The sequence below is a fragment of the Arachis stenosperma genome, chromosome 4 (genome assembly GCF_014773155.1).
Source record: "Arachis stenosperma cultivar V10309 chromosome 4, arast.V10309.gnm1.PFL2, whole genome shotgun sequence".
NCBI lineage: Eukaryota > Viridiplantae > Streptophyta > Magnoliopsida > Fabales > Fabaceae > Arachis > Arachis stenosperma.
The window spans coordinates 141,443,372-141,459,804 of NC_080380.1; the positions used below are offsets into that span (position 1 = coordinate 141,443,372).

General features: G+C 35.1%; 2 protein-coding genes across 2 annotated transcripts; both read right to left on the reverse strand.

Annotated features, from left to right (window-relative positions):
- Positions 1–719: 719 nt before the first annotated feature.
- LOC130976415 (uncharacterized) lies at positions 720–1,682 on the reverse strand. Its single transcript, XM_057901280.1, has one exon. The coding sequence runs from the start codon at positions 1,593–1,595 to the stop codon at positions 1,023–1,025; it is 573 nt and encodes a 190-aa protein (XP_057757263.1). The 5' UTR covers positions 1,596–1,682; the 3' UTR covers positions 720–1,022.
- A 921-nt stretch (positions 1,683–2,603) lies between these two features.
- LOC130973391 (sister chromatid cohesion 1 protein 4) lies at positions 2,604–11,569 on the reverse strand. Its single transcript, XM_057897888.1, has 14 exons — positions 10,936–11,569; positions 9,311–9,572; positions 9,119–9,216; positions 8,950–8,999; positions 8,449–8,541; positions 7,500–8,256; positions 6,636–7,079; positions 6,378–6,528; positions 5,832–5,968; positions 4,621–5,576; positions 4,318–4,345; positions 3,992–4,088; positions 3,689–3,818; positions 2,604–3,195 (listed from the first exon to the last, which is right to left on the reverse strand). The coding sequence occupies exons 1-14, from the start codon at positions 11,057–11,059 to the stop codon at positions 3,097–3,099; spliced, it is 3,426 nt and encodes a 1,141-aa protein (XP_057753871.1). The 5' UTR covers positions 11,060–11,569; the 3' UTR covers positions 2,604–3,096.
- Between the last annotated feature and the right edge of the window lie 4,864 nt (positions 11,570–16,433).

Below are 16,433 nucleotides of genomic sequence, written 5' to 3' on the forward strand. Positions count from 1 at the left end.
ACCCTTAAGAGATAGCTAACACAAATTAGGAATTTCAAAAAGCAATCATAGGTGCTAATAAAAAATATCTATTTCATATTTTTGTTTATTGATTTTCTATGACTTCTACGTCTATGTCCACCTTTATCCATTGCCAAGTGGTCACCTTCTCATGATGAAAGGAAAGCAATGCAAGCTGATAAAAATTTATTTACATTGTAAAAAAGAAATCTGCAATATATCATTCTTTAAAATATCTATTAGTGGCTGCATTTATACCATTAACAATTGAGGATTCATTTAATAATAGATAAATTACATAATACTTCAAAGGGTTTGATTACAATATACATGTACACACTTCACATGTGTATCTTCATGCTCATTTGAACTGATTTTCCTCATTTGTTTGTTAGGCACGTGTATCCTTTCTCTTTTTTTGTGTCCACGCGTCAAGCTTGAAAGAGCCAATCTTGGACACACGTCTAGCTTGAGAGTGAGAAATTTTTAGAATCATCCTTTTAATTTTTTGAAATACAATTTATGATCTCACTTGTTGAACAGAATTATTGCCCTCTTACTCAAAATATTGGAATTATTGAAATGCACTCTATTTTCAGTTTTGTGAGGACAAGATTACTTTTCTAGCAAAAAGAATAATCAATGAACTTGTTCATATTCAATAAGATTTCTAAATATTCAAACCAAATGGAAGCACAAACTCAACCAACTATATAATATAGGCAAAAATGGTAATTCAATACTTGAATTCTCATACCAGCAATGAAAAAAAATAAATATATCCCACACCATTAATTACATTATGATAAGGATACTCACACTTTGACATACTAACCAAAAAAGATTATATCAAATCAAGACACACCCTCATTCTATTATTGGAGAAAAAAGCATCAAATTCTCCAAGGAAAAAAAACGAATTAATGAATAATACTAATCATATAATATAGAAGCACTAGAACAATAATAGGCACACCATTGCAGATTGCAATGTTATCACTTATCATCAATCAGTGACTTAATTAAACTTGGAAAGGCCATGGCCAATCCTTCAAATCCTCTTCATTCTGAACCTTATTACTCCTCACAGCAACAATGGCGCCACCATGATGATTCTCACCTTCAACATAATGATAGTACTTGAGGAAAAATGCAAGAGTCATAACCATCCATTCCAAGCAGAAAATCAAGATGCTAAGTCCACCAGCCAACTTGAGAATCACAGAACCATCCTCTTCTCTAACATAAGATTTCAACTGTCCAAGAAAATCAGAAGTTCTTGTGAAGACCAAGACAGAAACCGAGCCTTGGAATATGGCGGTGAGGACGGTGAAGATCATGTGGGCAGAGTACCATCGGCTGATGCCGGCCGAGACGGCCGCGCAACCGGAGACGGCACCGACGATGGTGAAGACGTGGAGGAGGATAAGGAAGAAGCCGCAAAGGGAAGGTAGGAGCCTGAGGGAGAGAGTGAGGAAGATGCAGCTGGAGGCTGCACCTAAGAGGATGTAGTTGCTGAAAAGGAAGGCCTTGTGGATGTGGTAGTGTTGTGGAGACACTGAACCATTGTTGTTGTTGTTCAATGAAATTCCCATTCTGGAAATGAATGAATGAAATGGAACTTTAAGAATAAGGTTGAATTGATGTTGTGATTGAAGATTGAAGGATGAAGAAGAGTGAAGTTTTGTTTGTTGGAGTGAGTGAGTGATGGTGATTGTGTTAATATAATAAGGTTTTGGAGGCTAAACGGTCATATTTGTGTGCTGTGAAATGTGACCGTTGTTGGGATAAGGAGAAAAGAGCATCATGTTCATGTTTGTGTTGCAACGGATACATTGCTAACAGCTATTTTCTTTTTTGGTTTTTTGGGTTGGCACTTGGCATTGACTTTGTTAAGGATCCACTTTTTGGTGATTCAGAAATTGTTTTCATTTGATTACTTAATTACTGCTAGCTTTTCCAGCTCATTATTTGAGTATTTTGAAGCTTTTCTCCTCTTTACCATTGGTGTTTCTTTTGCATACAGAAGTTTCCATGGAATGATTTTCAAATGGGGCGAATTAAATTTTGAGCAACTACAAAATTTAGCCAAATTTAAGCTAGATTGAACAAGTGATTAACTCACTCATTCCGCTAAACAATTTCGTCTTTTGTATTCAATAATCCATTGACAAATAACAAATCGTTGAATAGAACTGAGATCCATGGCAAATAATCCTAGACTTGTTAGACGAAACTATTTTGCTAAGAAACTAATTAGGAGAATAGCCAACTAAAATCAACTAGTTAAAAAATACGAGGTTTTTTATATATTTAAAAAAATAATTTTCCACTACCTTAATTTTTCAAATTTCAAAACTAAAAATACAAAAAATTGAATTAAATTGGCTTAAGTTTTAGTTAGCTCCCTAAACTTTTTCTAGACCGAAAGGATTATGGGGGAAAAAAATTGGCTGAATTTCCTGACATAAATCATGAGAATTATTAAAACTAAAAGTATAAAACCCACATTTATTTCAAAATTAATAATACATCATATTATTTGAACAACTCCATTAAATTCAATAACTACTTCAAGGAAGATGGTCCTTTACCCAAAGTCATAAATAAATATAACTATGAACTGCCGTAGATAAATTCATATTTCTTTCTGCATACTGCATAGTGAATTTCCCAACAAACAAGGAATTTGCACCATAATATACAAAGAAAATAGGTACAGAACTAAATCACAAGCTAAGTTACATAAGCTTGAAGAGGCAGAATATCAATCTTGTTTAAAGGGAAATGCTACAACCAACATAAAGATTAGTGACTGGGAGTTACAAATGGCGATACTTTACAAAAATATATACATTAGAGACCCATATTACCATATTCTGTTACTATTATTAATCAATAAGATGGATGATACTCAAGCCACTTCAAGAAACTAAATATCTAAATTCTCCTATCTCCAAAAAATTATAAATGAGAAAAGCCATAATAAACTAAAACGTTTGGGGGAGACCCTGCTGCAAGACATTCAGTCAAAACAACCCACCACTGCTTTGAATCTTTCTTTACAACTATATCTGCCACTGCTACATGTAGGGTTCAGAAATCCGACTTCATGAGCTTTGTTCGAGGTTTTAAGTTAATATTTGCAAACGGTTTCGGCTGCTCTACATGAACATAATCCCTTGTCTTGAGAACCTGCCAACATTGTTGAATGTTAAATCTGAAACAATGCAAGAGTTGCCATGTATGCTTCAAAAAATTGGAAATAACATTAAACACTAATAATTATGAGCATGCTAACTGTTATACAAACCAGTCAAATCCTGGATAGTAGCAAATCCATGTGATGCAACAAGAATATTACGGTCAATAAAAGCAAAGTGTCACCCTCCAGCAAATAGTCAATGGATTTTTTGTTATTCCATTTTGATTTTTTTAATTTTCTATTTGAAAATTTAGCATGCACACTGCATCTACTATAACCGACTATATATATTGAGGATTGAGAAAGCTTTGGTACACAATTTTTTATTTCTAAAATACCCTTTGTGTGTAAAAAATTGTTATTTCTAAGACTTGAATAAAAATTTATTATAATAGGCACTAGTTAATGTAAAAATTCATTACATTATTAGATGATAAAACCAGTACATTATGTCCAGCCAGAAAAGAGTCCTCAAGAACATACCAGGGTTTCAAAAAACATCCTTGATGCTTCCTTGCGTGTTTTACCAGCTAATAAGTTGTCAAGATGAATATTCTGCCTTCCATTTAGATCATCCTTCTCAAACAAGATCTGCAGATACTTTGCAACAGCCCTGAGGATAAATGTATTAGATTAGTTAGCTACTGAAATATAACAAGCATCACAAAATATTTAATTGAAGGTGAGTTTATATGAATAGCAAGCAGACCATACAACAGAAAAAATATATGCAGTTATCTTCTAAGCAGAGGAACTTTATTTTAACAAAGCTTTACATAAACATACCTGGTCCGGGAAGACCATCCACTAAGATCGGCTCCTCCTTCTGGTACATAATCATCATCATCATCAATCATCTCATCATCATCAACATTCAAAAATCCTGGAAAAGAATAGAGACACCGAATTCAAACATATGAAAAGTATCACTCCTGTTTTCACCCACCAATACATATTAATGGTTAGTTTGCAATTTCAAAGCTGAAATGATGGAACCAATGTCTAGTATCAATAGCTACTGTTTGAGTATATAGGGAACTTCATGGTTGTAAAAACATTGCATATTAAGAATTTGTCTAAACATCAACAATGAAGAAGATTGAGAAGCAAACCTGTGTCATCAGGAATCATGACATTTTCCTGCACCATACAATCAAAAGGAAAAATAATTAGGCATGCATGAGAAACACCATTATAGATTGTTAGAGAAAGATAAGCAGTGCATTTTCAAACACATCCTACTATAGACTTGGCATAAATTTCATTTTACATAGTACAATGTCATTGAAACAAACCTGGAATGCTTTCTTGTCAGTTATAAGTTATAACAGGTGTCAAATGTTAATAGGAATAATCCAACTCTAACAGGAAATCTCAAAAAGGGCAAACATTTTAAGGCAAATTGCAGAACTTACTTCATTGTGATCTACATAAGGACTCTTGATAGCTGAGGTCTCGGGCCACATTGTACTTTGTACTGCATCTTCTTGATAGAGTGGATGTTCTGTATCATTCAGATAACCCTCTTTCTCATCTGAAACAAGCAGTGCAAACTCTGGACGATCTACTTCAGTATTTTCACCAACTATACAACCAGACAGTGTGTCCTTGTCATGGGCAATCTGATCCTCATTTTTATTACAATTTTCTTCTGTAGGTAGGTCTCCATTAAAGGAAGCCTGATTATTAGGATATTCATTGGCTTCCTGAGGACCAGCAGTCAAGGGTGCACATAAACCATTGTCTTCCAATCCATCTGTTTGAACTTCTGTTCTAACTTCCATACTATGTTCTGCAATTTCAATAGCATCTACCCCACTTTTATTGACTTTATCCTCCGCAAGCCCTTCCTCTAGAATAGATGTATTCAAATTCTGATCGGATGGGATGCCCATCTCCGAATGGATAGAATCAACAAGATCATTGGTTTTATCTGCAACAGGGTTGTTTTCAACAAGTTCAGTTAAGGATGAAGATTCATGCCCAGGTCCAGGGGCAACACCTAAGTTTTCGGCTTCAGAGATCTCAATATTTACTCCGGCATTATTCATTTCAGCATCCTGAGAACCATGAGGCTCCTTTGCAAAATGTTCATGAGCATCAATATCATGAGATCCCAAGTTAAATTCAGATTGGTGGTTCTCAGACAAAACAGAGATCTCATTAGGCTGCACTTCTGCTACTTCTTGGGGTTGGACACTCACTGGAACAACATTCCCTTCTGCGTCATGAGTTTCGGCCATTGTTCTGGAAAGGGACTCCAGATCGTTTGTTTTTTCATTGACAGAACTATACAAACCATCATCAATCATCTTGATACCAGAGAAATCTACCCTCCCGCTTTGCAAAACCACCAAATCAGGAGACCAACCTGGAAGATAAAAGTGAATAAACTTAGATATGTCAAAGCATAAATGCATAATTAACAAATGATTATGATGATACTCTCTGTGAAATTAATTAAAACAATATGCTCTCATAAGTTTTTGGTAAAAATTTGGCTGTGACTAAAAGGAACTGATATCTGTATGACAATCCCTTAGGATGTAAAGATGAATTCTGTCCATCCCAAACTTCATGCATCGAATTATCAAATGTCATTGAAAACTTCATAGCTTCTCCTCACCTGTAAATATTGATTCACTGAAAATTACATCCTCCAGAAATTGTCTTTGAATCATTATAATCTCATGACGGGTGCAAGGAGCTTTCTTCCTTATGCGACGTATATCTTCAGTATTTGTCAACTGTTGCCGTATTGTACTTCAGAATAAGGGAAACACCATTAGTATTCCAGTACCAAAATGATCTCTCTTGTAATTTAGCAATTATATTATAAGAGATTATCATACCAAAAATATTTCTCTTTTAAGTAATGCGTGATTTTAGCTACTTTTAAGCCTCAAGTATCATTTAATAGATCAAACAGCTAGGTCTCAAAACAGTTTAATAGAGCAAAAAATACCACTTGCAAGAAACAAAAATAGACGAATATGTACTAATAGGCATGAAAGACCATTGTAAAAGGCATGAAAATTCACGAGGAAGAATATCATGTTATTTGTTTTATTATAATAACACACACACACAAAATAATAAAAAATAAAATATATAAAACCAAAAACTAGATGAATATGTGCAAGTTGATGGAAAGGAGATTATAGAAACATACTCGCCATGCAAGACCATTGTATCATCCAAAAGCACCTTCCGTTTTGAAACAGAAGGGCGTGTTGCAGAAGCATTACGAAAGCGCTTGGTTGATGCTAGCTCAGGGACTGCTGGACTGGGTTTCATTTTTAATACTGAAGATCGTCTACCAACTGAAGTGACAACAAACTCATTTCAGCTACAACACTCAAGTGAAAGAAACAATATATATATATATATATATACACACACACAAAATCATTAAGGCACATTATTCTACCTAATATGGAAGACAATAGATCATCATCATCAGGGACAGTCTCTCTACTTCTCTTGGATTGAGCCCCACCATATGATTCAAGCAAATCATTACTTTGCATCGTAAGAGTACTTTCTGTAAAACTGCGCTTTTTGCCTGAGATTCCTTTTCCTCTGTCAGCACCTGTATGGCTGTCAGATACACCCTGATTATCTGGAGTAGACTCCAAGAGCATATCAGTTACTTCACCATCATGTTGATAAGGAAGGGAGAGCAGTTTCTCAGGCTCTGGCATCACAGAAGCAGCAGATTTCTCTATGCTTTCTTCTTTATCACTAAATGTTTTGCTCCCAAGTTGCTCATCTGACTTCCCCAAATCCAGATTTCCTTCAGATACAAATGGCTCTATAGGTTCCTGGTAACCTAATGCAGGATCTGGAACATCAGTTTCATGACACTTCTCACCTGTAGAAAGAAGCAACTAATATTCAGTGAAAGTGGAGTCTACAAGTTTGGATATATCCATAAAAAAGATTACACAAACAAATATAAGTAACTTCTTAAAAAAGAAATAATCAACTCAAAAGTTAAGAGGAAAATAATACAGCTATGATGCAGTTCATTCTGGAAAACAGCTCAGAAAAAGGAAACTCAACTTGAAAGCACACCAAGAAAGCAAAACATGGTACAAAATACAAAATCCATAGGTCACAGTCTCACGGACACATGGCTGCTAACAAGACAATCGGAAACATGCAATAGAGAAATGTAAAAATAACAGAACCTGTTTCTCCAAACTCCATAGGTCACAGAGACATGGCTCTTTCTCCCGAAGTAGAAAAGTGATTGATAAAAAAGGCATTAGATATTAACTAAATTTATTACCTTCGACATGTGACGGAGAAGGCTGGGTCAAATGGGAGCTGCATGGCCGAAGGAGTGACTCAGTGTGCTCAGCTTCATGAGAATCATGGTTTAAAGCCTCTGCTGCCATCAGTTCGTGGGAGGGCTGAACTTCAACATCAACATCTGGAGGTTTACTAGGTGATCCTACAGGACTTGTCACAATGGATTTTTTAGCTTCATCGACAGGACTCAAATTTCCCTCAGGCTTAGAAAATTCACGGTCATCCAGAACTTCATCCTTTGACAATGAGGGAACATCCTCCAAATGGCCATCTGATTCTGGCTCTTGAGGTCCATCCATTTTAGATAGAAGTCTATCAGAGGGGTTCTCTTGATCAGATGTAACATGAGAACTAGGAGGTAAAACAGTTTCATTTGCGGTTGCTCCAGAACCATGATTATTTGGTATCAAATTTTCTTGATCTGTTGTCATGCCTTCCAAATGATCTTGTTCCTCTTTTTCTTTGTCCATGTCAACCATTTCGCTGTCACTATTTTCATGATGGAAATCTTCACCATTTTGTTTCACATTATTTTGCAGGGAGGAATCAATTATATCATTCTCCCTTTCATGTGCAACAGAATCATTTTGGCTCTTCATTGACATGAAGTCTGCCAAATCATCATTAGCAGCTTCATTATTTACCTGATCCACCTGAGCACCAAGCAAGTTTGGCTCTTCAAGTCCAGGAGTAGATGGACCTTCGGCTTCAGCAGCATCAGGGAAATCATCAATCTGTTCAAAACCGATTAAATCACTTACTGAAATGGGAAGAAAGGAAATAGAAGTATTACGTGAATAATCCGCACTTTTATTTCATTCACTCTCCAACCCAATAAAGGAAACAGAAAATGAAGAGAACAAGGAATAAAAGTGAACATTGATGGGGTTCCTGACTTTCACTTGACTTGAACAAAGTTCAGATACCTCCTCTTTCACTTCATCTTTTTGATGGGACACTTGAGGACCAGCATTGCTGTCATCATGCTCCAAAGTAGCTGCTTTGTCTGTTAACAAAACCTGATTTTAAGAAATAAAGTTAAAAAAATCAAAATTAAAACGAGAAAAATTGTTCTACATAATTGCACCAATTCAAAGATAATTGATCTCCATAGATAGTACACATCAAGATATTTTCACATCTTTCACAATTGTGTCATTTCAGTATAGATACAGCATAACTCCAATATATTCACCAAAAAGTATCACCCTGAATAGTAAAGCAAATAATATATTTGGGGTACAGAAGATGTACCAGATAAATCTAGCAAATCAATGAAGATAATGACTAGGAAATATTAGAAATATATCAGGTCTACAAGAGGTAGGCAAATATCAGATGGATATATGACAATAGTACAATACCACCACAACAGATCATGCTTCATGCATTTAGAGCTGATTAAAAAAAAAGGGAAGACTAATTACCTCATCAAGGTCTAAACCAATTTGAGAAGCATCACCATCACCAAACCGCTCTGCAATAAATGCATTTGCCATTCAACATTATTTAGTTGAGGTTTCTCAGTTGTGTAATTAAAATTCACACCCAAGTAATCTAGAAAGAGAAACAAGAGGCAAAGGGAGTAATACTAACCATCTAATCCGAACTGTGAATTACTATAAACCACACCCTCCATGGTATCTTGTAGAGTGATCTGCTCCCTACTACTGACATGGTGGTCAACATAGTTGCTGCAAGTTCAACATAAAAAAACAGCTAAATAAAGTGAATAACAATGTTGCTGAAGGAAGTAAGATGGCTCCATTCAAGTACTTTGAAACTAACCCTTGAAATATGTCATTATCTGGTAGTTCAAAATCATCAAGATCAAACGTCTCAGGTAAGGTGATAGAATGGTAAGGTGCAGTGGACTCTTCTGGTGGCAAATCAACTGCAGTGGAGCGGAAAGCTTGCTTTATCTTAAGCAATGCCTCACTGCAGTCATCAAAAAGGTAATTCACCTTTCTCGAATATATCCTCACGACACCAAGCAGAAGATGACTAGACAAACGGAGTGCGATTGGTACGTCGGGAAAAAGAATTGAATCTGTTTACCAAATATTTACCAAATAAATATTCTGAGCCAGTAAGATATGATCAAAATTAGAAATGCAGCACAGGTATCGAAAAGGTAATAAAGTGTAATTGATTTCCATATTCTTCTCAGGTGTGGATCCCACCGCAAGGAACATCTAAGCGTGCAAAGATTTCACATCAGCAGCAGCTAGTCTGGGAATCCTTCACTCACATTTTACAATCAGACTACATAATTGATAAATTTCAGTGGTAGTCAACCTACCAGAAAAATTTATCCCAACAAAGGTTTTTAACAAGAAATAGATTAAAAAAATCCCAACCAAGGTTAAGTTCTTCATTTGGAAAGCAGTCTACCTATATCAATATGCCTTAGAAGATGGAGGGGGGAATTATGGCTTTCATAGATATCGGAGGGAAGGATTCCATGGCAAAGAGCAAGTACAATGATATTTGTAATATTTGCTTTGGTATCTAAGGATTGTAACAGGTACTATAATGATATGCCCATCAAATTATAAGGGATTATTACGTACCATCAAATGCTATTTTGTTTTCTCCCTGCTCATATTGTCTTTTGATGTCAAAGGAACTTTATAAAATAAAAAAGAGGGGGTAAAAGCATGCCATAAAAAAGATAATTTCTTTTTCTTTTGAATGAAAAACCACAAAATTTTACATACTAAATACTACCCCAGAATCACTTAGGAGATTTTCACTCAAACAATGACCCATTAAGATTCAAGGAAGGCAAACAATATAAAATGATCAATATGATTTCTCAATTCTTGCAATAACCAGGCTACTAACTTTTTGTTCCAGATAAAGTTGCACTATTTTCTTAGGTGATGTAGCTATCATAACATTCTCTAGTATTCCAGAACATCATTAATTATTTCTCAGTATGTATATATATAAAGGCAATAAATGACAACAAGAGGAAATATTCTCTTTTGCACCTATGTGTCTTATTTTTTGGCTTAATTTTTCACCCCAAAATAATAAAATTTTTTGTTTCACAGATAAGTCAAAGTCTCATATAGAAGATCTTCTTGAGCTATTCCGTTTCTTTTCCATACTAGCAACTCCTAGGTCAGTAGTACTAAATATTGCAGAAGGAAACCGTCAATTTCGCTAATTTCAACCCTGAGTTCCAATTAAATTCCAAAACTAAACTAAAATTACATGAGGTTCTTAATTTCATCCACAAAGCCACTGTATCATTAAAGAACAAGGTGTCATAGTGTCATACCCATTATGGAATCTAATCATTTCGGGATATTAAATGATTAACAACATAAAAAATTCTGAGAATTAAATACCAAATCCAAAAGCATAGACATAAACACAAGATTTTGAAGTAAGAAGTAACTGACCAACTGAGACACCAATATCAGTATCAGCCACTTGATTCTTTCTGAGCTTCCTCTCCAAATGTGCAGCTATCCATATGGTCCCAAGTGGCCCCTTCTTCGCCAAAATAAACTGAGAGTAAAACATCTTCACCCCTCTTCCAATTCACTCACAAATATTCTCAATTTCCAAAGCAACAAAAAGAAAACTACCAACTTTACTCGAATTCTTAACCCCCCATACTCCAAATCCAAACCGTAGCTGTAAAAGTACCTCAAAACCCCCCGAAAAACACGGAAAACACGAAACCCTAAATGCTCCTCACACCAATCGACCCAGCTCCGAAACCGCAAAAGGGGGCTCAAGAAATGCTGGAAAACACGTGCTCAGCGAGAAATTGAGCTGAATCTTCTCTTTCATGAGTGAATAGCTCGAAGATCAGATGAATCCGGAAACCCTAGGGTGAGGTAGAAAAGGGCTTAAAGTAGGAACATGGAGAAGCTCTTGTCGTGAGAGAATTGAAACCGCGTTGAATTGAAAATTGGGATTTCCCTCGTATTTTTTCACCAAGTGAGAGAAGAAAGGAGCAAAATTTTCAGATGCAGAAATCAAATTGATGCTATTTATTTTTTGAAACTGAAAAAAAGAAACAGGGAGTCTGTCTGATTCGGTGACATAAGGATGTTTATTTTTATTTTTTATTTTTTCATTTTAATCAATAAATAATTTCTTGGATTGTCGAACCGTGACCAAAGTTTTGTGTAATGGCAGTGTCAGCATATGATTGGTCAATGCATGTGGCTTAAAGACAAATAGAGAAGCCTTTTGAAAATTTTGGAACTTGCATTGTTGCATTTTACTTGAGTTAGTTAAATTAGTAGTTGATAGTTTTTTCTGCCTTTTATTTTGTCATTTTAACTGCTTCAACAATTCTTGTTTTGGATAAAAGAGATACAAGAAAAAAAAAGGATTTTTTTAATAAATAAAATAAATCTTTTATTTACAAATATAGGTAATTTATAGCGTTTTTATCGATTTGCATTTTATTATTTATCTCGTTTATAGGTAAACAAAATAACACTGTGTATTTTTTATTTACACAGTAAACAAGACAAGATACTATTTCACATGTATATATCACGTTTGTGCATCTAAGTAATAGTCGCGTCTATATATTGAACTCGTTTACTGTGTGACTTGAAGTCACTTTTGAACTATTTCAACTTATTTTCTCCTACCTCTAGCCATTTCTATTCATATTATCAAGATACTCGAAAATTATGAAGCAAGCAGATGTACAAGATAAGGACATCAACTGCCTAAGTGCAGGGGCGGAGCTTAGTTGAGACAATGGGAGGCCATATCCCCAAACTTTTTATAAAAAAATTAGTAGTATTTTTTCAAAACTAAAAAATAGTTCGCTTCAAATACTTTACTAGCAACTTCTCTATTCGCATTTCGCATCTCTCTATTTAACAAGCAGCTCTCTTGATTGATAGATTGATTCGTCTGATATTAACTCTTACAGTTTCTACAGCTACTACAGAGCGATCATTTTTAGCAATGAAAATAATGAAAAAAGAAATTGCTGAAGAGTTTAGTTCTGATTCAATTATTCAATATTTCAAGTCACTAAAGATTCAAAGAGTACTATTATAAACTAATTTATCTTTTTTATCTATAAAATTATTTATTTATTATCTTATTAGTAACAAACTTAAAGATTAATTATATTTATAAATTTTATTTTAATATAAATATTATTATTAAATTTTAATGTTAAATTTTTTGCCTCCAAAATTTTGTTTCAAACTCTGCCACTGTCTAAACGCGACGTGGCATATCCCTAGGATAGTCGACTTTCAGGTTAGTATTGTTATTTTCGTATTTAAGTTAAATACGCATATAATTATAGTAATGATTAGGGTACTTTTCATAGATGTAGTATATGTTAGGTGGTAGATTGTATTTTTAGTACTTGTTAATTAATAGGTATGATTTAACTTATTAGTTAAGTTAATTTATTAAATAAATATTTATTATATTTTTTATTTCTTTAATTTGAATTTCATATTTTTATTTTTAATTTAGATTATGGTAGATAATTTTTTAACTGTTATTAAATATTTTAATGTTTATTATGTTTGGTCGATATATTTTTCCGATGTTTGATTTTTAAAAATTAATTATTCTGTTTCCAACTAAATTATAAAATGTGAAATACTTGTTAAGTATATTTTTTATCTTTTTATTTCGACATTTAAATGTTTCCTTTTCAAATAGGTTTGCTATTAAACATATATCACCGGATAAACATATGTCCTCCACTCGACATTTGCGGCGGCATAAGTGACAAGTGCATGACGACATAGGAAATAAAGTGACTGGAAAAAGTTACAGTTACACGTGTCCGCACTCAACCAATCACAAAATAAACTTTGAAACCAATCTTCAAAAGGTTATAACTCCTCAACCACAAACACTGAGGCCTTTCTGTAGCAGTGCGTAACACGCATTTTGGAGATTCCCTCCCTGTTCTTTTCGACAGCAGCTATTAGCCACTAGAAAAACTTATTCCCACGACCAGTTGTGCCTGTGCCTCTTTTACCTTCTTGATGAACAACTGCTGCAGCCTCTCGTAAGTGAATCGCACGATGGCTGAAATCGATAAATAACGCGTGCCCTTAAGTACTGCATTCATGCACTCGAAGAGGTTCGTTGTCATGTGCCCAAACTTGCAACCGCCATTACAGTGTTGTAACCATATTTTATTGTTGAATCTACTAGTCCAGTCTGCCATCTCACACGATAAACCTCTCAAGGCATCCATATACCACTCGTACCGAGTCTTGCTTGGATTATAAGCAGCATTTATGAGATATCACTTTTCTCGGCAGATTTGAAACGAGACATGAAGTTCGCGGCCATGTACTTGACACAATAGGCATGGAATGCTCTAGGAGGGTTCCAACCACTATCATCGACTCTAAGTGCATCCTTGATTGCCTGGGATCTATCAGATATAATCAACAGGCAGTCTTCTGGTGTCACATGTCATCTCAAGTTGGTAAAGAATAAAGACCAGGACTCTGTAGTCTCAGACTCAACAATTACAAATGACACAAGAAGGATATTACTGTTACTATCTTGTTGTTACTCCAATTAGCAACACACCACCATATTTGCGATACAGATACGTGCCATTCACAGAGACAGGCTTGCAATGCTTGAAAGCCTCCACAAAATCAGGAAAGACCCAGAAGACCTTATCAAATTGGTTGCAGTCGCGTACCATCAAGTGCCTATCATGGTACGGTTCGGTCCTAAAATCACATATTGTTCCAGAATAACAACTCTGCAATATTTGGAGCAACCTCAACACCTTATTATATGACTCCTCTTAATCATTGTTGTCAAACTTGCCAGTTAACTTGTAAACTTGTAGGAGTTTACGAGTTTAGGTAGTGAAATTGAGTTAACTTGGACACAAACTTGATTTTGAGTAAATTCGAGTAGACTTGACTGAACTCGCATAAACTCGATCAAAATCTTGAGTTTGAGAGAGAGTTTGCATTGGGTAACGTTTTGGCCGAAAATGGCGTAGCTTTGGGCAATAAAAAAATAGAGAGAATAACGTTAAGGTTGGCTCAATCACTATTTCCTCTTTCACTCTCCGCCATTTCGACTCTCACATTCACTCTCTCACTGTTCTAACTTCTGTGCCTCTGCCTCCACCGTTCATCGCCATTCCTCCGTCGATCGCCTACATCTCCTCAACTTCACGCATAGCCGCACGCATCTCTCTACTCTCTGCTCTCTGTTCACAGTTGGGTCACTCTCGCTCTCTGCTCTGCTTTGCTTCGCGCCACGCTTTTGCCATCCGTTATGTTGCCGCCGTTCCTCTAGCTGTTGCCATTCGCCGTGTTCTGTTCTGCTTGGCTTAGAGGTTAGACTTGTGCACAACTGCACGGCTGCGCTGCTTCTCTGCTCCATTCAGGTTTTTTTTAGACAAATTCATAAATAGATAATCATTATTCTATAGTTTCCACGGGTTCATCACAAGCAAAATCCCTTTGCCGTGAAATATTTGGCCATTTACTTTTGCAAATAAAGCATTTAGAGGATTTCGAATTCTAAAAAATGACTTCACTTTGATATCCAACGAATAAATAGGTGTATGTATTGATCATTGTTGTTATTTGTTATTGAAAGCTATTACAGTGGCAAATTTTGTAAATTATTCCAGAAAAAAAAAAGTTAAATTTACTATAGTTCTATTGGAGAATGCTGTTGATTTATGTCATAAAGCTATTGCAGTTGCAAATTTTGTAAATTACAGGGTTAGTGTGTGTCTATGTTACTATATGATATGGTTAAATATTTATAGTTGATTATTTGATTTAGGGGTAGAATTTAGGGACAACCTTATTAATTGAATGGTGATGATCTTATTGGTCATGTTAAACCTAAGCGTTAAGGACATGATGTTTCTGATGAAGATGGTGAAAATGATGATGTTGATGCCATGAAAGATAAAGATATTAAAAGATTTCAGTTTTTTTTTTTTTGTGTATTATATAAAGTTTTGATTGTGTTTTATATTGAACTATATGCATGCTTGCAAAGAATTTGAATATGTGTTCTAAAGTACTTGTTATAATTGTAGTATTATTTCAATTTATTATGTATTTTGAAGTTGAAATTGTTAATTTTGAAGGTCTTGATTTGAATAAATACATACATATATATATATTTAAAAAAAATTTATAACAAGTAAACTCGTACAAGTCTATGAGTTGAGTTTACGAGTTGAGTTTATGTCAGCTCTATGAATTTACTTAGACTCGCGAGTTTGACAACCTTGACTGTATATCTGTCTAATTGCCTTTTACTTTGCCATCCAGACCTTTTTGTATGAGGGTTTAAAGTGATAGCTCTACCTAACTGCACATTGTAGAATAGGAATACTGACTCATGGGCTAGACTGTATAAGGGTAGGATGACACTACAAATAAGGTTGTTGTCCAACTGTTAATGGTCATGGGACATGGTGGGGACTAAGCAGGCATGCGCACCTCCAAATCTACGCACCTCCCTAACAAAATAAAATATACATGATAGGCATTTATAACCAAAACAATAATGATAAATAAGAATTTACACAAATATTAAATTTGACCTCACCAATATCCAAGATTCTGTCGGAGGATAATACGGAGACTCCAAGGACATTCTGTTGCAAATTGCCAGCAATGCACATGGTACTTTAATCGACCCGACTCCATGACTCAGTACTCAACACTTCTACAAATACTGTAATTCTTCACACTTTGCAATACTGCCCTATGCTTTTGAATATGTGGCCAACCCTAAACTCCACACCACCATTTATGTTGTAATCATCCCTACCCATATTGGAAAATAGAGTTTTTTCGTGCATCACATCCAGATCCAATGTATAATAGTGACTAAGTACAGCTGATAAGGCCGGAATTGGTTGCGGAACAGGCAGAAGATACCG